The sequence below is a fragment of the Otolemur garnettii genome, unplaced genomic scaffold (genome assembly GCF_000181295.1).
Source record: "Otolemur garnettii isolate 467f Iridium unplaced genomic scaffold, OtoGar3 scaffold00002, whole genome shotgun sequence".
Classification (NCBI taxonomy): domain Eukaryota; kingdom Metazoa; phylum Chordata; class Mammalia; order Primates; family Galagidae; genus Otolemur; species Otolemur garnettii.
In genome coordinates, this window is record NW_003852397.1 from 54,458,968 (window position 1) to 54,484,890 (window position 25,923).

At 40.9% G+C, this 25,923-nt stretch overlaps 1 protein-coding gene across 1 annotated transcript in view; it reads left to right on the forward strand.

The window, feature by feature from the left end:
- ITGA9 (integrin subunit alpha 9) overlaps positions 1–25,923 on the forward strand; it is a 346,390-nt gene that overhangs the window by 286,109 nt on the left and 34,358 nt on the right. The window contains exons 23-25 of the mRNA XM_003781794.3: positions 834–941; positions 22,534–22,659; positions 24,722–24,841. Of these exons, the coding sequence (XP_003781842.1) occupies positions 834–941; positions 22,534–22,659; positions 24,722–24,841 (354 nt within the window). The remainder of the gene's footprint in view (positions 1–833; positions 942–22,533; positions 22,660–24,721; positions 24,842–25,923) is intronic.

Genomic DNA, 25,923 nt, shown 5'->3' on the forward strand with positions numbered 1-25,923 from the left:
TGGTCTCTTTGTGGCTGCCAGCTTAGCCCTCATTTCTCAGGAAGTAACTGGCTTCTGGATACAGACTATGGAAAGGGTGGTAGGGAAGCTAAGAGGAGTAAAATTTTCTAGGATCAAATGCTAGGACAGAAAAGAGATACACAGATATCATCAAATGATATTAGCGAGTGAAGAGCTGCAAATTGTCTAGAAACCAAATCGGCTGACCAGTGCAGTAAAAAAAGCCCTTCCAAGACCCCTCTGTTACCTCAAACTGTTAAAGGAAAGAGATTGAACCAGCTCAGGGATTCCCCCAGGGTGGTTTCTGGGGCAGCAGCAGCAACATCTCCTGGAAACTTATTAGAAATTCAAATCCTCAAGCCTAGAACTACAGCAACAGAAACTCTGGGCATGACCCCCTGCCATATGCCCCAGTCTGTGTTTTAATAAGCCCCTCAGACGATTCTCATAGTTACGTCAGAGAACCAGTAGACTAGATTATACTGTCTGAGTTCTCACCAAATGTCTAACAGTCTATGAGTAAATTTCTAGATATGTGAAAAATATAATTTTTAATAGGAAGAAGACAAGAAAATGCTAAAAGGGAATAAAATAATTTCTTACTCAAATTAAAAAAAATTTGAATTTTTTAAGTGGATATTAGAAAGATTTCTATTGTTGTTGAAATTTTCTATCATTTAATATTTTACTTTATTTCAAGTCCTGGCATTCTAGATCCAAAACCTAGAATTTCTGGGTATGATTTCAAAGAATCTTGGAGTATACATTGCATGGCATGAAGTGAGAGCTGTTACTTTCCATTAAAACTTGCTGTGTGTGTTCCACGCCCACAGGTCTACAACACTGGCCCCAGCACCCTTCCTGGGTCATCTGTCAGCATCTCTTTCCCCAATCGACTCTCATCTGATGGTGCAGAGGTGTTTCATGTCCAGGAACTGGTGGTGAGTTCTCCTTTGCTGTCAGCCTTGAGCCAGTCCATTCCAATTTTGTTTTTCACCTCACCCTGATGTCTATCTCCCCTAAGAGCCCAGAAAAGCCAACTCATTCTACCCTTTGGACATATGTCTAGGAAAGCCGGGGACCTGTGATACTTGAATTTTTTACATTGAGACAGTTTGGTTAATGCCATAAGAGCCTTCTTGGGGGATAGGGAAGGGTTGATTATGAGCCAAACCGCTAGGATGGACTTTACTAGGTTGAGAACCTCTAGCAACTGTCTACAGTCTTGTGTGTGTCTGAGTGCATTTTGCTGAGAAAATCTGCAGTGTTCATAAAGATTTTCAAAGGGCTACTGATGCCTGGAGATAAAGGACTAGTTCATAAGACACACATGTAGGTTGAAACTGTGCAGAATGTATACCTCTACCTGACCCTGAGTCAACTGCTGTTGATTTTTATCTCAAAGGAAGCTTGATAACTGGTATATGGTCATTGCTGCTCATCTCCTTGAAACATTCTCCTTGGCTTCCAGGACACTATGTTCCCTGGTTTCACCTTTCTCTCTGGTTTTCTCCTCATCTCCCCATCTTCTAGAGGGCCCAGGACCTGTATTCTACACCCACTGTCCAAGATCTCACCCAGACTCATGACTTTAAATCCAGTCTGTGCTGATGCCACTAAAAGTGATGCCACTTTTTCTCTCCAGCCCAGACCTTTCCCATGAATTCCAGACTTTGATAGCCAGCTATCTTCAGGCCATCTCTATCTGGAGGCCTAACAATTATCAGTCTTGCCCAGAAAACTGAACACCTGACAGGACCTTCCTGCACCTGCTTCTCCCTCAACCTTCCCTATTTCTGCAGAAGGCTACTCCATCCTTCAGTTGCTTAGGTCAAAAACTTGGGGTCATTCTTGATGCTTCTCACTTTCCCACTTCACATCCAACCTGTCAGGAAACTTGATGTCTCCACCTTCATGACAAATGCAGAAAGTTACCACCTCCTACACCTTCATATCCAGCCCCCTGCTCCAAGGTGGCATCATCTGTCACATGAGTTATTGTAGCAGTTAACTGCACTGAGGTCCCTACTTCTGCCCTGCAGCGCTTTCTTGACCTACCAGCAGATGAAGCCCTCCAAAATAACAATTAAGCCATGTCATACCTCTGCACCAGCTCTGCTGCCTCACAAGCTATCACCTGTCACTCTCTGGCTTCATTTCCTCCTCCTCTTCCCACTCTTCTCTGCTCTAGCCACACTGCCTTCTTGCTGGTCCTAAGGTACACTGGACACTCTCTCACCTCCATATTTTGCACTCCATTTTCCCTCCACATGAATGCCCTTCCCACAGCTACACATCACCTCCTCCCTCACCCTCTTCAGATGCTTGCCCAATTGTTGCCTTTTCAGTGAGAGCTCCCTGAATAGCCTGTGTCCCAGCATACCTCATCCTCCTTTTCTGCTCACATTTCACCTTCACCCTAGTCACCAGCTGATGTCCCATCTATTGTCTTACTAGACCAGTTTATTTGCTTCCTTCCCACCTCCTGCAATATAAGCACAGGGATTTCTGTCTACCTGGTCACTGCTGTATCTCCAGGACCAAGTGCAGTCAATGCTTTGTATCATTGTCTGTTTGTGTTATTATAAAGGAGTAGCTAGGGCTGGGTAATTATAAAGAAAAGAGATTTTATTTGGCCCATGGCTCTGCAGGCTATATAATAAGCATGGGGCCAGCATCTGCTTCTGGTAAGGGCTTCAGGGACATTCCAGTCAAGGCAGAGGGTGAAGGGGAAGCAGGTGTGTCACATAGCAAGAGAGGGAGGAAGAGACGGGAGTAGGAGCCAGCCTCTTTTAAACAACCAGCTCTCTCTGAACTAATAGAGTGAGAACTCACTCATTATCTTGGGGAAGCACCAAGCCATTCTTGAGGGATACACACCTATGACCCAAACACCTCCCATCAGGCCCCACCTCCAACACTGGGGATCACATTTCCCCATGAGATTTGGAGGGGCCAAACATCCAAACAGTATCACTTGGCATATAACATATGCTCAGTAAATATTTGTGGACTGAAAGAATAAATCCACAGTATAGAAGAGGTTTGCTTGTTTTTTCTCAGTGAGTCCAGGAATGTCTCATATTGATATCAATCTTTACAGAACCCTTTTGCTCAGCAATTTGGATTTCGACCACTTAGGAATGATTTAACACCTCCAACTTGTGTGCTCCTATCAGAGTGTTCTAGGAGCTGCTGTGTCCCAAATACTCGGGTGGTGAAGTGGGAAGGTGGTACCTGCCAGGCAGCCCCTTGCGAAGGCCTGTAGCACAAAGGTCACTACTCAGAGCATGTGCAGCCCACGTGGAGAGGACTGGGAGAACATTGCTGTCCATATGGCCATGTGAGAGACATTCAGCCAAAGGGACACTCTCTCCACAGACAGCTCAAAAGTTGGGGCAGCAGGGCCCACAGCCTGTGACTCATCTGAGCCCAGAGTGGAAGAGGACACAACACACAGGGTGGAGGCTCAGAAAACATTGTGTGATGGTGATAACAGTTTCTGGCATTGCTGTCCTCTTGGGTCCCGTGTGTGGTGACTGTAGAGCAGATCACCCATCCTGATATGCATCCCTCATGATAGTCCATCCCTGTTCCACCATGTGCCTGTGAGCTGACAGAAGAAAAGCACAGGTGTACCATACCCATGGTGTATCGCAGCTCAAACTTAGCATGAGGTTAACAAGCCACGTGCACTCCCATCTACTTTCTTAGGTCTTATTAACTCTACTAACCAAGCCACCTTTCCCCCCAACTTCTAGGAAGGTCTGTTTCATAGAGCATGGTCTCTAAGAGTTGTCCACATGGACATCTACAGTGTTATAGAGAGATCTCAGACTTTTTCTCCATGCGCAAAATTATTCATTAATCAAGAAATTTAAGTCAGTCAGATATCTCAAAACCAGTATTTCCTCTTCATTGATCATCTGGCCCAGGAAAAAGCCACTGGAAAGGACTTTGGGGCAAATTTATAAATAACTGGCTGGCATGGAAAGCATTAGAAGTGATTTTCCTAAAGATTTATAGAACTGCCTGTCTGTCAGCCTAGCTGAATAAACCCTCAAATTCCCAAGTGGTGTGAGCTGGCTGCATTCTGTTCATAGAGTTCTCAGAACTCTGCCTTTTTAAAACTATCATATATATATATATATTTAGAATTTTCACAAAGTAACAGAATTCTCAAAGAGTAACCAAGGCTGCAGTTAGGTAGACCAGCCCAGAGGTGAGATAGAGCTCACCAGGAGTGAGGAATCTTTTCATGTGGGAAGGCCACATCAATTTGGCTCTATTCAAAAAATTTTAATTAGATACACTTAAAAATGTACTTAAAATTTTTAAATAAGGCTGGGTGGTGCCTGTGGCTCAGAGGAGTAGGGCACTGGCCCCATTTGCCGGAGGTGGCAGGTTCAAACCCAGCCCCAGCCAAAAACTGAAAAAAAAAAAAATTTTTTTTTAAATAAGGCTGCATTCAAGAAACTTTAATTAGATATACTTAAAAATGTACCTTATTTTATAAAATCTAGCTACTATGTGCCTAATTTCAACAATGAAACTGTTTGCTCATTTAAAAGGGGACTAACCTTAAATGACTTTGTTGTGTCTGCTTTTTGTTGGAAAGCATTTGAGTACTGGTTGCAGTCTAAAGGTCCATAATTTCAGTTGATCCTCTAGATGGGTATCCGTCATTCCTGACTTTAAGGGCATATTGATTTGGGGTAGGTAGAAGGATGCAGATTTGCAGCAATAAGTGGTAGAAAAGCAAGAAAACTGTTTTGGGGAATGTTGCTGAAGGCATGAGTAGTCTGCATTTTTCCATTTTTCAATTGATTTCTTAGCATTGATCAATGCCTTTAAAATGTCATCTACTGAGAGCACAATCAATTCCATCTGTAGTTCTTTGGGTGCCTTGATGACATCAATTGGATAAGGCTGAAATGCTCATTCAAGTGTGATGTCATGATTCTCAAAGTCAGTGAAGCTCTCATGGTATTCTCCAATTATAACAGCTGTGTATTCTTCAGATGACGCACAGGTATCATCCTGTTCCTCAGTGACCTTTGCTAAATGGGGAAAGTGTTCATCTGAAATTTCCTTTTGAAGAAAAAGTATTTTGAGAAAAGACAGCTTTTTTTTGAAATGCCTAGATTTTTTTGCTACATGTCATATATAGATTTAGTTTTACCTTGCAAAGAAATACTCAAGTCATTTTGATTCAATATCGTATCACACAGAAATACTGCATTCCTATGTGAATCTTACTAATTCACGTTTCTATTCATCATAAAATTTAGCTATTGTCACAGATAAAATTTTGGTGAACACTCATCTCTGCAATAGCCAGTGCACTTTAGAATGATATGGCAATCCACACTGAACACCTCACCATTCAACTTTAGCGTGTTATGAAACTGAAGATGCTGTGTTGCATTTGCACAAATATAGTTAACAATACTTATAACTTATTGCAAAGTGTCACTTAAGATAGTAGCTTTAACACATGTAAGATACAATGAAAAAAATGCGAGCAACTGGATCTGTTAATACATTTTTCATCTGTGCAATAAACCCCTTCATGTTTTCCTGTCATGAAAGGTGTACTGTGTGTACATACACTCCCTAAATTTATGAAATTCATGACATTTATCTTTTTTTTTTTTTTTGAGGCAGAGTCTCACTATGTCACCCTTGGTAGAATGCTATGGTGTCACAGCTCACAGCAACCTCAAACACTTGAGGTTAAGCAATTCTCATGTCTCAGCCTCCCAAGTAGCTGGGATTACAGTCACCCGCCATAACACCCAGCCATTTTTTTGTTGCAATTGTCATTGTTGTTTTAGCTGCCCCCAGCTGGGTTTGAACCCACCAGCCTTAGTGTATGTGGCCAGCACCCAACCCACTGAGCTGGAGGCACTGCCTCATGACATTTATCTTGAAAGTAGTTCTCCCTGTGTTCTGTTGGTAAGAGTGCCCAAAGTGAATAACTCTTTGTAGCAAAGAAAATCTTCTATTAGGACCCAAATGAAGTATAAGACCTGCCCTGAGTCAATACTATCAGTTCATTCAAAGCAATTGAATAATATTTATTTTCCTTTTGAAGTATTGCATAAAGTCATGCTGTTAAATTGAAAGCTAATTCATGTTGTCAATCAGTTATGGTTCTCCTTAAGAGAGACAGTTGTTCATACTTTGAAACATAACTGGGGAATCTAAGCATCCTACAGCTTTGACATTCTTTTACAATTTCCATATCAATGAATGGTTTTTCCCTGAGTATATAAGTTACTTTATAAATTGCTTCAGTGGTGTTATTTCCAGGTGGATTTTTTTTTTCCTTTCTGAGACAAAGTGTTACTCTGTCACCCAGGCTAGAGTACCATTATGTCAGTCTAGCTCATAGCAACCTCAAACTTCTGGGCTCAAGTGATTCTCCTGCCTCAGCCTCCCGAGTATCTGAGACTACAGACACCTGCCACCATACCTGGCTAATTTTTCTATTTTTAGTAGAGGCAGAGTCTCACTCTTGCTCAAGCTGTTCTTAAACTCCTGAGCTCAAGCTCCTCCTGCCTTGGCTTCCCAGATCAAAAGTTAAATTTAATATCCCTTTTTTTTTTTTTTAAACAAAATGTTCCTAGTAAAGAAGTCATAGCAGGAAGCTTCCTCAACTCACAAAGGTTCTTTACTAGAACCTATACAGAACATCAACCAGAGAGGAACAAGGCATGAGTCCCTGCTATTGTCTCTCTAATTTAGTAGTGTTGGAGACCTAAATAATACAAAGAAATGAATAAGCTTTATCACAAAAAATTAATTACTAATTTTTTTTTAATTTTAACAAATTAAAGTATCCCTATTGTAAAACCTGTTATTGTTTTCCTAAAAAATCCAAGAGAATCACTTGAGTGGCTGTGAGGACTTGTGAGTACAGCTGAGGGTAGCATATGAACTGCCTGGCTGTCAGAAGCTATACTGATCCATAACAACCCCTCTGAAATCAGGCTTAAATATAAAAACAAATATAAAACAGCAGAAACATGAGCAGCACCAAACCCCAGAGGAAACAGACTCCACAGTTAGTCTAAGCATATTATTGAACAAACAAACGAAACAAAAAAAAGTAATAGCTACCCTAAGGGGGAGAGGTGAGCATCCAAAATTGCTACAGTATATAATCTAAAATGTTCAGTTTAAATATATATATCCATTTGTAAAGAGATACAGATTTTACATAAAGAAACAGGTAAGTATGACTTCTGCACAGGAAGAAGAAAATAGTCCATAGATACTGTCAATGAGGAACCCAGATGTTAGACTTAACGAAGCTTTCAAAGCAGTTATTGTATGTTTAAAGAACTAAAAGAGATTGTGTTTAAATAAACTACAATGGGGGCAGTGCCTGTGGCTCAAAGGAGTAGGGCACCAGCCCCATATGCCGGAGGTGGCGGGTTCAAACCCAGCCCTGGCCAAAAATTGCAAAAAAAAAAAAAAAAAAAAAAACTTTAAATAAACTATGATAGCAATGACTCACCAAATAGAGAGTATAAGTAATGTTACTGATAAAATTTTCAAAATGGAAATTAAATAAATGGCTTATAAAACAGATGAACTTTATAAAAATCACCAAGTAGAGGTTCTGGAATTGAAAGTAAAATATCTAAGATGAAAAACTCATTAGAGGGGCTCAACAGCAGATTTCATTGACAAAGAATCAGCAGTGGAAGATGAATCAGTACATACTATCCAATCTGAAGAACCGAAAAATAAAAAACAAGCAAAATGTGCAAAAATGATCAATGCCTCAGAGACCTTTGGTATTCTTTATGGAACACTGAAAAGCACATCAAAATACACACAATTGGAGTTGCATAAAAAGAGGACAGAAGGGAGCAGGAAAGATGTTTAATGAAATGATGGCCCCCAACAGTGGCAATGTAAAGACTACTCAATAATGATGTGAAGACAATTGGCTGTCTATTTAGAAAGACATTGCAAAAAACATTGCAAAAAATCTGTACCTCACAGGAAAAACAAAAAGATGATTTAAAGTCTTGTGTAAAAACAGTCATTTGCAGAAAGTACTAAATATTTTTATAATCTTTGAATGGGTAGCCCTTCTTCCTGAGCAAGTCATAAAATCTAAACCAGGGGTCCTCAAACTTTTTAAACAGGGCGCCAGTTCACTGTCCCTCAGACCTCTGGAGGGCTGGACTGCAGGCCCCGGGACGAGTCGGCTGCTAAGCAGGACAGGCAGTGGTGGCAAAAACACCCAGCGGGCCGGATAAATGTCCTCGGGGGGCTGCAGTTTGAGGACATCTGATCTAAACCATAAAGAAAAGGTTGACAGATTTAACTCTAGAAAGACATTATACTTTTGTATAACCAAAATGCATCATAAACAAAGGTAAAAAATATTTGGTATTTATAACATGCTTAACAAATAATATACAAATCACTTCTACAAAATAAGGAAAATGATAAAAATGGGCAAAAATGATATGAACAAGACATTTACAAAAGGAGAAAATTTAATGGCAAATGAGCATACAGAAATTTTAATGGCAAAGAAGGACATAAAAAGGACAAGTAGCCTCACCAGCAGTCAGAACAATAAAAACTCAACAATGGGCTCAATGCCTGTAGCTCAAGAGGCTAAGGTGCCAGCCACATACACCAGAGCTAGTGGGTTTGAATCCGGCCCGGGCCCGCCAAACAACAATGACAACTACAACCAAAAAATAGCCAGCCATTGTGGTGGGTGCCTTTAGTCCCAGCTACTTGAGAGGCTGAGGCAAGAGAATCACTTAAGCCCAGGAGTTAGAGGTTACTGTGAGCTGTGATGCCATGGCATTCTACCCAGGGCAACAGCTTGAGGCTCTGTCTCAAAAATAAATAAATAAATAAATAAATATCTTTTAAAAACTCAACAGTGAGGTTTTTCTCCTTATTAAACTGTTAGAAATCTAAAAGATTGTTAATATTTGCTAGCTAAAATGAGAACAAATGATTACTCTGGAATACTACTGGTATGGAAAGCAATTTGATACTATTAAAATTTCACATATGAATACCAACAATTTTCCTTTAGGAACCTGTCTCAAAATACATAGTATGTGCAGCAGAAATTTCTAACTTTTTGATAGTATATGTGGATTATCATATTCTCAGCATACATGTAGGCTTTTCTTATTTTGATTATGCATAAAATACGTTAACAGTCTTAGGATTCTGAGAAGGAGTGTTAGATTCAGGGTAAAAACTAATAAAACATTTCTATTAAGAACTTACTTCAGGTAAGTATAATACAGAGGTACTGTATCAAGTTTTTTACCAGGACAAATTCACTTAATCTTCGTAATAATTTGGTAGGAAACGGAGGCACAGAAGGGTTAAGAGACAGCCAAGGTAAGCGGCAGGTGACTAAATTAGTGTTCACTCTTAACCATTGGACTGGACAGCTGCCTCCAAGGCCTCACACCATCATTTTGTCTGGACTTTTAGCTATCCAGCAGCGCTGTCATCTCCTGGAAGTAAGAAATGTGAACATGCAGAATCCGAAGCTCCACCCAGACCTGCTGAACCCCTTTTCACATTAATATTTGAGAAACCCTCAAGTACTTTGCACTCAGCATATGCCAGGCACTGGTGGGTTACTGGAGAGGAAAATAGACAAAAAATATTCTCCAATCCCTCATGTAACTTACGTTCTGGTGGGGTATGATATATAAGTCAAACATGGAGTATATTTCATGATGATAGATGCTGGGAGGTGGCGGGGAATTAAGGAAGCAGGAGGATAGGGAATGAGAAAGGTTGTAATTTTAAACAGAGTGGTCAAGAAAGCTCTCACGGGGATCTTCATTCAGGGTTGGGGCACCAAAGTGATCTTACAGGAGTTTATAGTGAGATCTTCTCTGAGCATGAAGGCCTTGCCAATTCTGTCTTTCCTGAGAATTCTCTCCCCCTTGATGTTAGCCCTATTTGATTTCTGTCCTTTGAAATGGCAGCCTCTGTGATGTCCCTGTGTGGTGTCCAGCCTGGACATCTGAAAGTCCCTCTGTGTGTGTGCGCTCCTTAGCATACACCCTGGGAGAGCTTTCTGCCACAATATAAATGACTTATTTCGCTGGCAACAGCAGTCGACAGTGACATTGATTTTTAAAGCTGGCACATTTCACATCAGAAAAGTCCGGGTGTTATGACTTAGCTATGCTCGGAGAATAATTGTAACAAGAAGTCTCCCCTGGAGCAGGCTTACTGGAGGCTGTGACCAGACTTGTACACAAGCCAGCCTGGCACTTTGAAACAACCCAGCAAATAACTCAAAACAAAATTGAACAACACATATTTCTTTTTCAGTGTCTGTTACTCTGTCCCATCATGAACACATGCTTCTTTCCCCTGCTCCTTCACCCTAAGTTTTTTCTGCAGAAATTCAAGCACTGACTCTGTACCAAACCAGCCCTCTGGGTGAGAGGTTCCTTCTAACAAGGATTCAAGGCTTAGAAACTCATCTCCTGCAGGAGGAGATGGATTTACAGCCCTACATTGGTTTGGGGGGATTATATGATCCAACCCTCTACCTTTGGAAAGAATATAATCGAGACGTCTCCCCAGTACAACAGAACTGTGTTCCAGCAAGTTCTTTTTGTTAAGCCATTCTAGTATCCCTAAATCCCTTGTTATGACTATCCACAATTCTTCATGCTCTGATTTCCCCCAGTCTTTTCTTAGCTACAGTGAAAAACAATTGCCCTGTTTGCTCTTACAGAGACGTTGAGCTATTACCTAATTATTTTTCTCCTTTCCTTTCCAAAAAAATATTACAATTCCTTTAATTTTCATTTTCATCCTAGGGTATCCTTATTGTTCTCTCCATATTCTTTAAATAAATTAAAATCCAATATAAAATACTGTGTCTCTTCATCCAGTCTCTCCCCATCACAAACCGTTATTACTCAGGCAGCAAGGACTTGGTTTACCATCTGAGAACTTTAGTCCTAAACACTTAGAGACACCACTGAGCTTCTCAGTAAAACATCACCAAGGAGATCTTAATGGCCAAAATCGTGAGTCCAAACCCTATGTGACCTTCCCCCACCACCTTTCCAGGCCATTTTCTACAATATCCTTCCCAGTCTCCCCGCTCCCAACCTCCCGACCATGAAGGCTGCTGCACACACTCACCACACACCTCCCTGGGCCTCCAGACCTTGCTCAAGGCTTCTCCCTATCCTCTGGCTGTACTCATTTTTCAAGACCAGTTCACCACCTCCTCTTTTCCCTCCAAGCCCTCTCAGGTACCTTTCCAGATGCTCCTACCTCACATCCTTTGCACTTGCATCTGCTGAGAACTCTGACCTCTCAAATCTCTGCATAACTGGCTCCTTCTCAAAATGAAATTAGAGCCCATCTTCCCAGGGAGTATTCCCTGATCTCCTTACCTAAACTACCATTACTCTCTGTTCCACTTCACTCTATGTGATTTTCTTCACAGCACTCAACACTATCTGAAATTACTATTTTGTTGTCTTTTCCGTGAGATTATAAACTTTTTAAGACTAAGGGCCATGGCCCTTGTTTTCTGTGTATCTGCAGAATTTGGAGTCTGGACCATGGTATGTGCTTAGATAAAAGAAAGAGACGGCTAGTCCCACTCTGTTAGTATCACCACCAGGCATCCACGCCTCATAGACTCTGGGGTGGGGTCCAGGACACCTTCCATCTCTACTTGAAATCTCTAAGTAGAGGTGTTTTGACAAATTCCTTTAAGCCACAGCAGAGGTTGCCTTAATTTCATTGTGAGAATAAGAAGGTGAAGCTTTAAAGTAAGAAGTTAAATCACTTATCAGAAACAAAAGCTTCTATGAGTTAAAGTCCACAAACCTGGTCAGAGATATTATGAAAACATATTCCCTACCCCCCACCCCCTCTCTCTTCATTTCCCTCCCTCCCCAACATCTGCTGACCTCAGCAATAGCCCCAAACCAGGTTTTTTCTTCTTTCTGCACATGTATGATTGTGAGCTGAATAGTCACGTTCCTGAAATGGGTCAGGATTAGGTTTGCCTTAAGTTTTTTTTCTCAACAGAAGCCAAACACTTAAAAGAAGGGAGATGGCTGATTGAATTCTGGAATAAGAGTTACGTTCCTGGGCTCTTGGTCAATTTGAGCTTGGATAAAGGGAGAAAGTGTGTGTTTCTGTGCACAAATTATACTGAACACACACCCTCTGGAAAGTGGGGGTAAACTTCAGGCCAGGCTATCTGTGCACGACATGGTTCAGAGGCTGCCCTTTAACCCTTGTGGACAGAGAGAATAAATCAAGCCAGCAGTGCCGTCTCCCTGCTGACTGAGGGCGCCCGGTCTTATCAAGCAGTCCAGATGTCTTGTAAGCTGCTGTGACATCTGGAAGCATTAATGCTTCACTGCCAGCGTGGGGGCCAGTCGGAATACTGATGCTTAGGCGCCTAGTGTTTGCTGGTCTCCAAAATAAGTAGGCCTTAAAAATTGGTGATGATGCAGTTTACTCTCCCTCATACCTTAAAAGCAACATGACACAGTGCCCTGCCATGGCAGGGGTGACGGGTTATTACCAAAGCCCATAACAGGAAATCTCGCTGAGGATAAACAGAGCTCATCGGCCATTGCCGACAAACACATGGTTCTAATTTAACCTGCCAAGGACTAATTGTGTATGCTTCAGAAGCACAAAAACAGGAAAACACTTTTCTGACATACACCCCAAGTTTCTATGGACCAAAAATAACTGCTTCAACATTGTTAGACACTGAGAAATAATTATATCCCTAGCAGTCAGACAGCCAACTTCGCTTACCTCTCTTTAATTATCTAAATTTATGGCCTAATGCACATTCAGGCCTCCCATGAGGTTCTGGAAATTTTAACAAATGACATCTAGGTCTCACTTTTTTTTTTTTTCAGTTTTGGCCAGGGCCGAGCTCAAACCCGCCACCCCCAGTATATGGGGCCGGTGCCCTATTCCACAGGCACCACCCTCTAGGTCTTACTTTTCACTGCCTTGGTATATGTACCCTCTGAAAAGCAGCAGAAACCTTGAGAACATCTCTGGGTAGATGGTGACGCAGGAAACTCAGCATCCAGAGAACAATTGTTCTTTACCTTTAGATAACAGGGTAATAATGAAGCCATACATCCAGTAAATGCTGAGACAACCCATTGAATCAGTAGGTATGTTACTTTATCCTTCAGTGTGATGGATCTGAGCTTCATTCTTTACAATAAGATGAGTCCAAGAGCTAGAACCAGAATTGAGACAAACTGATATAATTCCAAGGACTGTGTTATATCCCACAGAAAGACTACTGATTCATTTATTACCCAAATCAACAGACCCCTCTGCTGCCAAAATATTTCATTATCTATGGAAGGAAAACATTTTTGGTATGCATGTCAAGTGCTCAGATAACATACTTATGTCTCGCTTTTTTGCTAAAGAGAATCTGACTGCATCTGGAAATTCTTTTGTGTCACTGCCTGTCTGAAACTACTTCTCATAAGCATCACTTTAACTCCATCCCCATGCTTGTGAAGTGGGCCCCATCTGGGGGACTTCTCTTTCTGATTATGTATAAATTAATTTAAAGCAGCCTAATGGTGTCCGGCACTCTTGACTTTCCAGCATGTTGGCCTGAAACATGCAGAGGAAATAGGGGGAGGGGATCCTGTTTTATCCAAACCCTAAAGCTGATAGAAACAAAATTCATTGGCTCTGATAACAAGAAGTGAAATTGCTCATGAAATAATGGCAGACTCACATACAAGTCAAAATCATACAATGCCTCACGCTCTCCCTTTCCTCCAGAACACTGGTTTTGAGGCTTTGCCCCTTTATTTTCTGTTTCAGTTTTGGTCAAAGTAATACCCTGACCTTTTCAGACCCTGCACAGCTTTTCACAGGGATGATTGCCTTAAGGGATAGGGAAGGGATTGGAGAAAGCAAGTATTTTATTTAGAAGACAGTTTTCAGTTAGGAAGAGATAAGACATCTGGAGTTAAAGTCATGATCTTTTTCTTTCTGTTATTAAATGACAGTAGGTCATTCTTTGACTCCTTGTTCCCCCTGTTCCATCCCCAGCTCTGCAGGTCTGGAGTGGGCTATTATTTGTTGAAAGCTGTTACATGATTTTGTTTACTATTTTCAGTTCAAAAACAGAGCCGTTTATTTGAGCTTTTCACTTGGTTCTTTGAGCACTGAACCTAGGAGAAACTGTCCAAAGCTAGAAGCTCATATTATCTTAGCTCAGGTTGTTGTGATAATCCGAGGGTTCTGCCTCTTTGGATTTTTGTCTATTTACATAAACACATTTGGAAGGTGAAAATCAGAGCTTACCAAACTGATAAACAAGGGATCCCTTTTAGCAAATGTTGTAAGCTAATCATTTGTTCCCTCATAATAATCTGAAATTTTAAAAAGAGGTCCCTTTTAACAAAGGACAGGAATCCATCACTCTTCTGAAGATCTGCCACAGGATGACTTGGAGAACTCCTCACTAATGTGATGCACACATACACACAAGATTGTGTTCTGGACATTTCAAATATGTCTGTAACTTAGAAGTAGGCATATTCGTAATAAAGAACCATCTAAGATCTCACCACGATTTCTCTGGCCTAGCGTCATTGCAATTGAAAAATCAGAGCCTTTGAGCACCCAGCCCTTATAAATTATTCTGGGTCTACAACATTGCTAGTCTCGAAGTGAATAGTGATACATGAAAATATTTGTCTTTAGGATGTATTGTTAAAATATTGTCATCATTTGCTGTTCTTTGGTCAATACCAAAAAACAATAGTAAATCAAAGCAACATGGTTTCAGATATGATTTGAAGGGCCCTGTAAGCAACAGTAAATTACAGTTTGCATTTTGCTGAATGGATGATATGAAGCTATTTCTTTTATCTTTCTAAAACTAGACATCTTAAGTAGGCTTCATTAGCCAGTTGTTATCATTTCTCAGTCACTGCTGAGTACTATTTTTATTTAAAACCTTTGAGTCCTAAAATTAATCTCACCACAGCCATTGTGGTAAATGTTTGGTGTCCTGTAGCAGAATAGGACTTCCTGTCTTCTGATACTTTGGTTCTCAGAGTAGGCAGTAGGTAATTGAATTAGTAAAGTAGACATGCAAAGCCTTCTCTGAGTTTTCAAACTAGAGAGTATGTGATTTCAGAGAACCAGGCGGTGGGCTGGGGGCGGGTCATGTTTATCCAGTTGCCATCAGCTGTGATCTCTGTAACATGATATGGAAAAGTGGCCCAGGGATGTAACAGAGAACATAAAGTCAACGATTAACACAGAAATGTGAGTTAACATGAAACACATGTTATTCAAAAATGAACCTATGCCCTCTTTAATCCAAGTCAATTCAACAAACATAGCTTTTAGATCATAGCTTTTAGGTTTTTATTTTTACCCCAAAACCACACTGGTGATCCACTCCAAGCATGGCTCCCGGGGGTACAGCTGTCATTGAATTTGTTCCTCTGCTAATTAATCTTCCATCTTTCTTTTATTGTCTGTGTACTACACTCAAGGGCCATCAAACCAAGGACACTTTGGTGACCCTCCCCATCCCTAAGACCCTAGCCAGCTGGAGTGTGGTCAGGAGATCGGGCTGATACTGGTAGAAAGGCGACACCTATGCCTCACCCTGTTAAAAATATACTGAGAATAACACATGTTAATTCCCACAATCCAAATCATACAATCTCCTGCTCCAGAGCTTTCCCTGGCTCCCACAACCTTCTGGGTAACCACCACTACCCCCTACAAGGCCATCCTCCATGTCTAGGCCCACCTCTCCTTCCTCATTTCTGACCATTGCTACCAAGCATTCATTCAATACTTGGCCCATGTAGAACTCCCAGGCTCCCTAAACTCAACGCTACTATTTGTGCCTCCATGCTTTTGTACATGTTGTTCCCTTCTGCCTGGAATCCTCTCCCATATCCCCTATTTACTCTCTAGAAGTTTTCTAAATCCTTCAAAATCCACTTAAAATACTACCTCCTCTGAGCTGGATCATGATGGGACTGACTTCCTGGTATAGGGAAAAATTTGACAAGATTTATAATCACAATAGGAGCTATGCTTTGAAGGGTGAAGGACTGAAAATGGGTAAACAGTGGATAGTGGTCAAGGGGAGATGGGGTCTCAGGGTGGGGAATAGCACCTACGTGGCCTGAATGCAAGGAAGATGGAACAGGCCGGAAAACATCCTGGCAGGGACTTTGGAGGTGTGCTTCTCACACATTCACAGCTTCTAGGTACATGACAAGTTACTGAAGCTCTCTGGGCCAGTTTTCTCATCTGTAAAATAGGAGTGAAAATTAAGGAGACCAGATGTCACAGTTTACATGACATATCCCTGATAAATGTCTCTCTCTGGGTGACTCTCCAACTTCACTCTCAGAAATGTCCCAATTTGAACAATAAATCATATGGTTACCCTACTAATAGTATCCACCACACACAGGTGTGTAAGTATTCAATGTATACCAGAATTCTTAGAAAATCACCTAATTAATGCTTGCATTTATCTCTGAACTCAGTTTAGAGATGAGACCACCAGCAACAAGAAATGGTTCCTAGGGTAATGTGCTTGGGGCATGGGACTCAGGAAAAAAATGAGATGACTTTTCTGTCCCTCCTATTTTCAGGCCCAGGGGCAGGAACTACATTAGAGCTTTTCGGCCCTGGGGTCCTAGGGAGACCTGTGTCCTTACTCTTACTCTAAACCAGCAAACAACTCTTAGAGGCACCTGATGGAATTTCCTCCCCTGAGCCGTTTCTTCTACCCCCTTATCTAGATCACCTCAGTCTGGAGAGTCTGGACTTCTTCTTCCACCTGGTGGCCAATGACCATACCATTTAAAACCAAGGGTAGACTCTTTTCTTCAGCACCATAACAATGGAGTCAGCCCTGATCCATGTTTCAAACCCAGTATTTCGTGAAGCAAGGTCTTGCCAGACCTCCTAGAGTGAGCTGGGGACACCAACCCCTGATAGGACTGGAACTAAGGCAGCTTATGACCACAAAGACTCCCTTGACCGAGGCTAACCCAGATTCTGCCATCAAGTGATGCCCACTCCTTAGGTTCCCACAACCAGAGCTCCTGACAGCTTCCCAAATCACCACCATCTCTTGATTTCAACTTGCACAATATTTTCTTTGGGGTCAGGGTAATGGGGAGGATGGATGCCAACAGGAAACCTCAATAGCTGCCTGACAAAACTCAGCTTTAACACTGTGTCCTGCTTGTATCTTGTTTTATGCCTGGTAAAGTCCTTTTGTTCAAATTCCAATAGCCATGGACCTTTTCCAGCTCCCAGAGGTCCAAGGAGATGAGCATCCGTGTCACATGTCACAACATCTGAACTCTGAAAGTCTGGGAATATACAAGGAATAAGTGGACCAAGATGAGCAGGAGGCAATGGCCACAGAGTCCTTGGCCAGCCAGAAAAATGACACTATTGAACATGGGCTGGGTTGTACTTAGGTTGCCTGTAATACACGAAGAAAGCATCACTTCCCTTGACTTTGAGCAGAGAGGGCATTTAAAACCAAGTTGTGAGTCAGTAATTGCTTATCTGCCTAATGAGATTAGTGTAAGGTAACCAGACATCCTGCTTTTGGTGGGACAGTCCTGATTTTTAACAATTTGTCCCGCATCCCACAGCATTTTTAAAAAGTCCCAATTTTTGGAAAGAATGCCTGACAAGCTAGGGAACAGCGGGAGAATGAGAAGGGAATATAGGGTTTTCAGCTGCTGAAAAGGTTATTGTAACTCCATTTGGGAATGAAGAGGTTAATGCAACTCCATTTGGGAATGAAGAGGTTAATGCAACTCCATTTGGGAATGAAGAGGTTAATGTAACTCCATTTGGAAATGAAAAGGCTAATGTAAACTCCCTACTCCCCTCCTGGGCAAGGTGTCAGAAGGAGACTGGATCCCTCCCTTGCTTCTAGGCAAGGACAATTAGCTCAGAAGAGCCAAACTGTCTGGAACAAACAAGTAGCCTCCCCCTCTAGAATAAGGTGACCAGCGTCCAGCTTTTGGCAGGACAGTCCCGATTTTTAACAATTTGTCCTGTGTCCTGCAGTGTTTTTAAAAAGCCCCGATTTTTGGAAAGAATGCACAACAAGCTAGGGAACACGGGAGAACAGGAAGGGAATATATGGTTTTTGGCTGCCATGTGGCTATTTCACCAGGACACGTGTTTTTTATTATTTTTGTTAATTTTATAATGTTAAACTTTAATAATAACAAATAATTGTTGAGAACTGATTATCAAGAACTGCTTATCAAAGTTTGCATTATTGTCAGGCCCTGCCCCCAGGCCCCATCCCCCCCAATGGTGTCTCGCTTTACCAATGTTAAAATCTGGTCACCTTAGATTAGTAGATCCCATACTCTAATGAAAATGCACAGATAGCCCATGAGTGTTGAATGAGCAACTGAGGACAACCTTAGTTATCATGCAGGCCAACATCCTAATTTTATAAATGAGGAAACTGAGGCCCCAGAGACTCAAATTGGTGCAGTTGTCAAGAGGCAGAGCTAGGGTTGAAGCCGGGGACTGTTGAGTGTTCATCAAGAGCACCTATGCATAGAATTCCTTCACAGGCTGCCCGACACTGCCAACAACCAGCCACAGAGCCTCAGACAAGTCACTAAACTTGGGGGGGCTCTTATCTGTTTCCTTATCTGTCAGCTGAGGCCATAGGACCACATGATCTCAGAGCTGCCTTCCAGAAACAACACCCAAAGACACTCCTTCCAGCCCAAGAGACAGCACAGAACAAACTGGCCCCCCCAGTCAGCAGGCACTTTTATCTCCCATTATCTAGGCAGGAGTTTTGTTTTGTTTTGTTTTGCCATGATGACAGAAATGGGTCAGGCTGCAGGACTCTGGGATTTGCAGGCTAACAAACTAGTATTTCCTATGCTTTAGCCAAGGTAGGAAGAGGAAAGGATGCTTTCCCTCCACCTGCACTCCTTTGTGAGTCCTGCCCCAGCTCTGTCCTCAGCCTTCACCTAAGAGGCATGTGGGAAAGTGCTTATATGCAGATCCCTGCACCTAGATGCTATGTCCTAATCCTGCTGTGCTGGTCATCTGGTCTCCCCTTGCCTCTCAGTTTCTCCATCTGATAAATGGGAATAGTAATAGCACCTGCCTCAGGGGTTCATTGTGAGGAATGAATGATATGTGAAATACACCAAGAACCTGGCCCACAACAAGGGCTGTCAAGCATTAAATGTTATTGCTGTGGCCATCACATGTGTGTCTATGCAGAACACACCAAAGAGCCCCTCCCATGGATGACCTGGCCAGGTTCTGAGTTGCTGAGTTTTAGCCAAGGGAGCCTCTGCACCAGGATTGGCTGTTCTGAATCAGACTCCTGCAGCACCAAGCAACTTTCAATCTCCCTTTGAAAGGGGACCACCCTGAACCTTCCAGAAAAACATTGCTTTCCCCAATTGAAGTGATTCCCGTGTAACCACAGTCGGGAGCATAACTGGCCAAGATTTTCATTCACCACCAACTCAGTCTCCACTTCCCTTCTCTAAATTCCACTGAGGGCAGATTAAGTGTCACATCGCATCACATCATCGTCATTACCCTGTTCACAGGCCACCCCAGAAGCTCCCAGTGGAAGAGGAAAACTAAGTTCTGAGCCACGACTCTGGCACTTGGGGCTGAAACTGAGGCCCTTGCTCTGCCGTTCCCAGCCCCCTGCCCCTCTCTGCGGGCATCTTGTGGCCAGATGACAGCGCCAGCTCCTTACACCCAAAGCACACTCGTGAAGCTGGCTGGATTGGGGCTCTGCTTCCAAGCTTCCTCTCCCTGCTTGGAAACCTGAAGCACCAATTTGCAGAGCAAGGAAGAATTCTGCCCCCAGTCTTGATTTTAATTACGGAGGGATGTGTCCTGCAAGACTCATAGGTTCTGTTTCTTTAAACTCAGACCAAATGTGTTTTGGTGGCCATGCGTAGTAATCTTAACAAGAATATGAATGCCACAGGGTTGCAGAAGACTCTTTTCTAGTAGTCTGTCAGCAAATGTGCACTCCAGAAGACAAACAGGACATGGAGACCCCCATGCTCCAGAGTGAAAGACTAATGAGAATTAAGAGAACATGACTATGAAGAAAAACTAAAAAGAGCATGACTATGCACAGTAAAATTCTCAAATGCCCAATGAACATAAATGTTTTCCACAAAGTCTATGTTAACCAGTTTGATGAAAATATTTCAAATTGTATATGAAAACACGACACTGTACCCCATGTTTGCATTAATGTACACAGCTATCATTTAATAAAAAAATAAAAATAAAAAATAACACAAATGTTTTCCATCTGCAATATACTGTGCATGGCTAATACAGGGTAAGCCCCAAATCTCACATCTCCTACTCCCTCTATTTGTTAAATTTGTTGAGGTAAATTTAACAAATTATTTTTGCCAACTTAATAGGAATCAGAACTGTGCTTGCCTATGAGATGGGGATGGGTGGGAATTGTCTGGAAGAGATCTGGAGGGAAATTTCTGGAGTGATGGTCACTAGGTGATTTCATTTGTTGAAAATCATTAGATAAATCCTTAAAATCTGTGCATTTTAGTAAATGTGAATTTTACTTCAATTCAAAAAGTTAGGAAAATGGATGAAATAATCAACTCCCTGTTTATTATATTTAACTTAATCATGTCATTTCATACTTAGAAGTCATGTAAAAATAACATTAATTTAGAATATTGCTCTCTTTTCATTGTCACTTTTCACAAAACAGTTTTGTTCAAATGTGCATCTTTTGAGATCAATGTGTATCATTACTAAGCCACTTTTTTAGTGGTTTATTTGAGATGCAGAACTTTTAGTGAATCCCTCTTTGATGCTATTTGATGCTGAAATTTTACTGTAACACTTGAATACCCATTTACATAACATTGTAGCAGTTTTCTCACTTGTCTTACAATTGAATATTCATGCTCCTTACCACATAAGCAACTTACATATTCCTTTCTAAAATTAACTTTCAAGTATTTATCACTGTTTTCAACAATAGCATGCAAGGAATAATTGCCAAATATGCATTAAAGTTCATTGCTTTTTTCCCACAACCTCCCTTTAGTGACCTTTACAATCATCCCAAACCAATATTGATTGAGATCATTTCAGGCTAGAGTGTCTTCCCAAATTTTGTGGTTCAAATAAAATAATTGAGAGCGTCCCAAATGATGAGAGACATTTAAAAGATAGTTAAGTCCCAAACCATGAGAAGCTAAAGCAATGTTCTCTTTTCTAACAGTTAATTTGAGAAAATAAACCTTCATCTCCTTATTTTTTTCCTGACATATATAGTAAATTGGGAAATATATTCAAACCAAAGGTAAAATTGAGATTAACTTAGCAAATTTTGGTAGTCTTGTTTTATAGTGCTTTATGAAAAAATTAGTATTATTAGCTTAAGTTAGAAGTTTCTTGTGAAAATTTTAAAACTTCCTCTCACAGATGAAAAGTTGAAACTCTTAAAGTTGACAGCTAGTCTTGAATAATTTCAAACACACTATATTTTATTCGGGGACATTAAAAATAGGGTAGTTTAAACAGACAATTCTGGTGAGCAAGGGGATTGTATCTAAATTATGAATTATAAATTAATTTTCTGGTCTGACTTCACATTCTGTCCAGTCTTTAGCTACAACCAGTATGATATGATGATATAGAAAGAAGACTTAGTTTTTTCAACAGTTCCTTAATTTAAGCATTGAAAAGAGCACTGTTCTTAAGAAAATCAACATGAAGAGCTATACACTGTTGTTTTGTTAGTATTGGTGTTGCTCAGCACCATTGTCATTGTTGTCAGAAGCAAAATCAGATAACCCATCAAGAGCTCATTGGCCATGCAAATTCCTGTCTGGCTCAGTGTAGTGGCTGCCATCATATGTGGTTGAAGCTCTTGTACTCAGAGCAGTCCTGCTGCTGGTTCTTCCTGGGAGGACTCCTAAGGGGTTTTACTGCACTCTAGGGGCTCCTTGGAACAGTTTGCAAACCTCTGGCAGTAGTTAATCCATGAGGCTTGGTCTCAGAAGACTTGGGTTCTTGACTCCATGATTGTTAGCAAATGACTTGAGTTTCATGTTCCTCATCCAGATAAGAATTGCCTTAAGTATGTTTATAATTGTGCTTTGGAAACCATGGAATATAAGGTTAATTTTATTCTTACTGTTAATATTCCCTAATCATATCTCATTTCCATGTGCCATCTCATCTTATTTAGGTGTTTAAGATCCACATTTTCTATGATTTGTCCAATGGATGCCATAAATTCTGCTTTTCAGCCTGTCAGTCATCGTTGTCCACTGGAAAATGGACAAGGCTAAAAATGAAAATTCAAGCTCTACTGCTACTGCCTTGACAGTAGGGAACTCTGGGATCATTGATCATTCTTGGGACTGACCACTCTGATAGGCCTCTCTTCATTTTCAGGTGGGCCAAGAGAAGGGAAACTGCTCTTTCCAGAAAAATCCAACCCCCTGCATCATCCCTCAAGAACAAGAAAATATCTTCCACACGATATTTGCTTTCTTCACAAAATCTGGAAGAAAAGTCTTGGTAAGGATTTGCTCAGTAGCTGGGATAACACAGGTGGTCCTCACTAGGAAGACAAGTCTGAGATTAGAGGCCAGTTATCTGAGATTAGAGGCCAGTTTAAGACAAGCCTGAGATTAGAGGCCAGTTTTCTATTTGATATTTATTATTTCTCAAATCTGGTTTTAATCAATTGACTTATTATAAAGGCACAAAGACTGTAGTAAACTCCTAGTTTTTGATCTGAGGTTTCAAAGTGCTAAATTTACATTCCAATCTTATTACCTAGCAAAAGGAAAATCTTTGCACCTATCAATTGCAAAGTAAGATGCTTCTCCAACTAGTATGAGTCTAAATGAGAATGATGATTCTTGTACAAGCACTTTGGAAAACAGGCAATGTCGACTAAAATAACACATATATGTTCCCTGTTACCCAGCCATTCCACTCCTGAGTATATACCCAAGAAAAATGAGGACTTGTGTTTCCCAAAATGTGTGTGCAAAAATATCCATAGAAATCTTATAGCTCAAACCTGTGCACAGTCCAAATAACCATGAACAGGAGAATGAGTAAACAATTATAGTATAGGCATACACTAGAATGTTACACAGCAATGGACCAGCTGCTAACATAACAAAACATGAGTGAATCTCACAGACATCATTTTAAGAAGCTAGCAACCAAAGTCCACATATAATATTTCACTTATTTTAAGTTTAGAAATAGCAAAAACTGATCAATGGTGATGGAGGTCAGGATAGTGGTTACTTTGGGAGGAATACTGATAGGATGGGGCATGAGGGAACCTGCTTAGGTGCTGGAGAAGTCCTGTGTCTTAGGGTGGTGGTTCTCTAGGTAAAGAAAAAAAAAGTACACTTCAGGTTTGCTCTATTTATTGTATTTTTTGAAAAGTGAAGGTATTGAAGATGGAATCATACTACTTTTCCAGAGCCTCCATCTATATTTTTGGTAACATTTCTTTAGCTCCTCATTTCAGCCCAGGCACATCTCATGTTTATCATTTCCTTCCTCACTCTCCTCTCCTATAGAGATGTATGACTGTTTGCTATTTGAAATGTTGGGATGTTTTCACTTACATAGTAAAGATAATACAACTATTTTTTAAAAGTCTTTTGAATTGTTAGATATGATGACATCTACTTGTTTGATAATTATGACTCTGTGTCTGGCTGAAAATTTACCTTATACATGAAATATCATGAAGATAATGTATAATACATATATACATTTTGGATCCTACATTACAAAAGGAATAAATATTCCTGTTTTGTAACTTAAATTTGGAGTTTACGCTCCTATTGTAACTTATGTGTTTTCTTAAACAAGAGTCACATGACTTCTTAGCCCTATGATTGACCCTACCTGAGCATGTATTTGCCACTGGACAGACAGAAATTATTAATACATTATGTAGGAAATATATCTTATGTTCAAACTCATTATACTGCTTTCAGAACACAGAATGTAAATGTTTTTCTTTTTAGAACAATTATTTCTCCTTGTGAAATCCAATGTTTTGGTGGGAAAAACCCGTGAGCTACTTTCTCCCAATCGCTTGACTTGAAGGCATGCTCTGGTGCCCGCCAGGTGGGAAATCCTTTGAATGCCCTCTGGTGGTGAGAAAGAACGATTGCATCTTCCTGTGGATTTTCTCTGTCTGGAACTGCCTTAGTCCTTAGTCACTAGGATAGAATAGTAGAGCTCTAGTAGAACTCTATAAATTGCTATGGATTTGTCTTTTCTCCATTTTTTTTTTGAGACAAGGTCTCACTATGTTACCCTGGGTAGAGTGCCATGGCGTCACAGCTCACAGCAACCTCAAATTCTTGGGCTTAAGCAGTTCTCTTGCCTCAGCCTCCAAGTAGCTGGGACTACAGGCACCCGCCATAATGCCCAGCTATTTTTTGGTTGTAGTTGTGTTTGTTTGGCAGGCCCAGGCTAGATTCGAACCTACCAGCTCCAGTCTATGTGGCTGGTGCCCTAGTTGCTGAGCTACTGGCACCAAGCCAGATTTCTCTATTGTCTTAATACCATTTGACAATCCTCTGCCTTTTCTTCTAAGGACTGTGAAAAACCAGGAATCCCTTGCCTAACAATGCACTGTAACCTTAGTGCTCTCGCTAAAGAAGAAAGTCGTACTATAGACATTTACATGCTGCTGAACACAGAAATACTGAAGAAGGTAAGTCCTCAGAACTATACTCTCCTCAGGGTGCATTTCAAAGCATTTGAGTTGGTTTCCTCATGACACTCTGGCTGCCCCTTTTAAATTTTTTCTGACAAGTGCCCTTGGTAATTCTGCTGTTGGATGATGCCAGAGGAAAATACCAGACCTCTGCTATTCAAGGTGTGGCCCGAGGACCAGCAGCATCAGCATCAGGGGAGTTCATTAGAAATACAAACTTAGAATCTCAGGTTCCACCTCAGACTTAATGAATTAGCATCTTCCTTTTAACAGTTCCTCAGGTGTTTTGTTTGCACATTTAAGTTTGTCATACTTTAGCTTGCATCAAAATCATTTGGAATTGTTAAAAACAAAACACAAATTCCTTGGTGCTTTATCTGAGACTTTGCAGTTCTGACAAGCTCCTAGATGATGGCAACACTGCTACTCTGGGGACCTTAGTTCAATGGTTGGCAAGCATTTTCTGGATAGGACCAGTAGCAAATATTTTATTTAGGTTTTACAGGCCTTGCAACTACTCAACTCTGTCATTATATTGTGGAAGGAGCCATAGTCAATACTCAAACAAGTGGGCATAGATGCATCCTAATAAAACCTTCTTTATAAAAGCAAACAGAGGGGCAGATATGAACCATGAGTTCTAGTTTAGATGATATCCTGTTTTGGAAAAGTCCGACTTTTGAACCTCAGGCCACTTTGTTATTATGAGCTTAATAAAAGTGGTTCATAAAAAAAATACCTCAATCAGTGAATTGGTGGCCCTTGAAAAATCAGACCAATTTATTAAAATTTATTTTTAGATAAGAACTGCTGAGCTGGGGGGGCTACTTCCAACAAGTTGCTATAAAAATAATTGCATATGAAGATAAAATGAAATATGCTTGTTAGCCACTTGGATTCTATTTATTTTTCTTTGGGAATACTCAATTTGTTAATCCATATAAACTCATCAATGTGTAAATGAATACACACAATCTTTCTAAAGATTAGAAAAGTCGGCTCGGCGCCTATAGCTCAAGCGGCTAAGGCGCCAGCCACGTACACCTAAGGTGGCGGGTTCAAATCCCCAGCCTGGACCC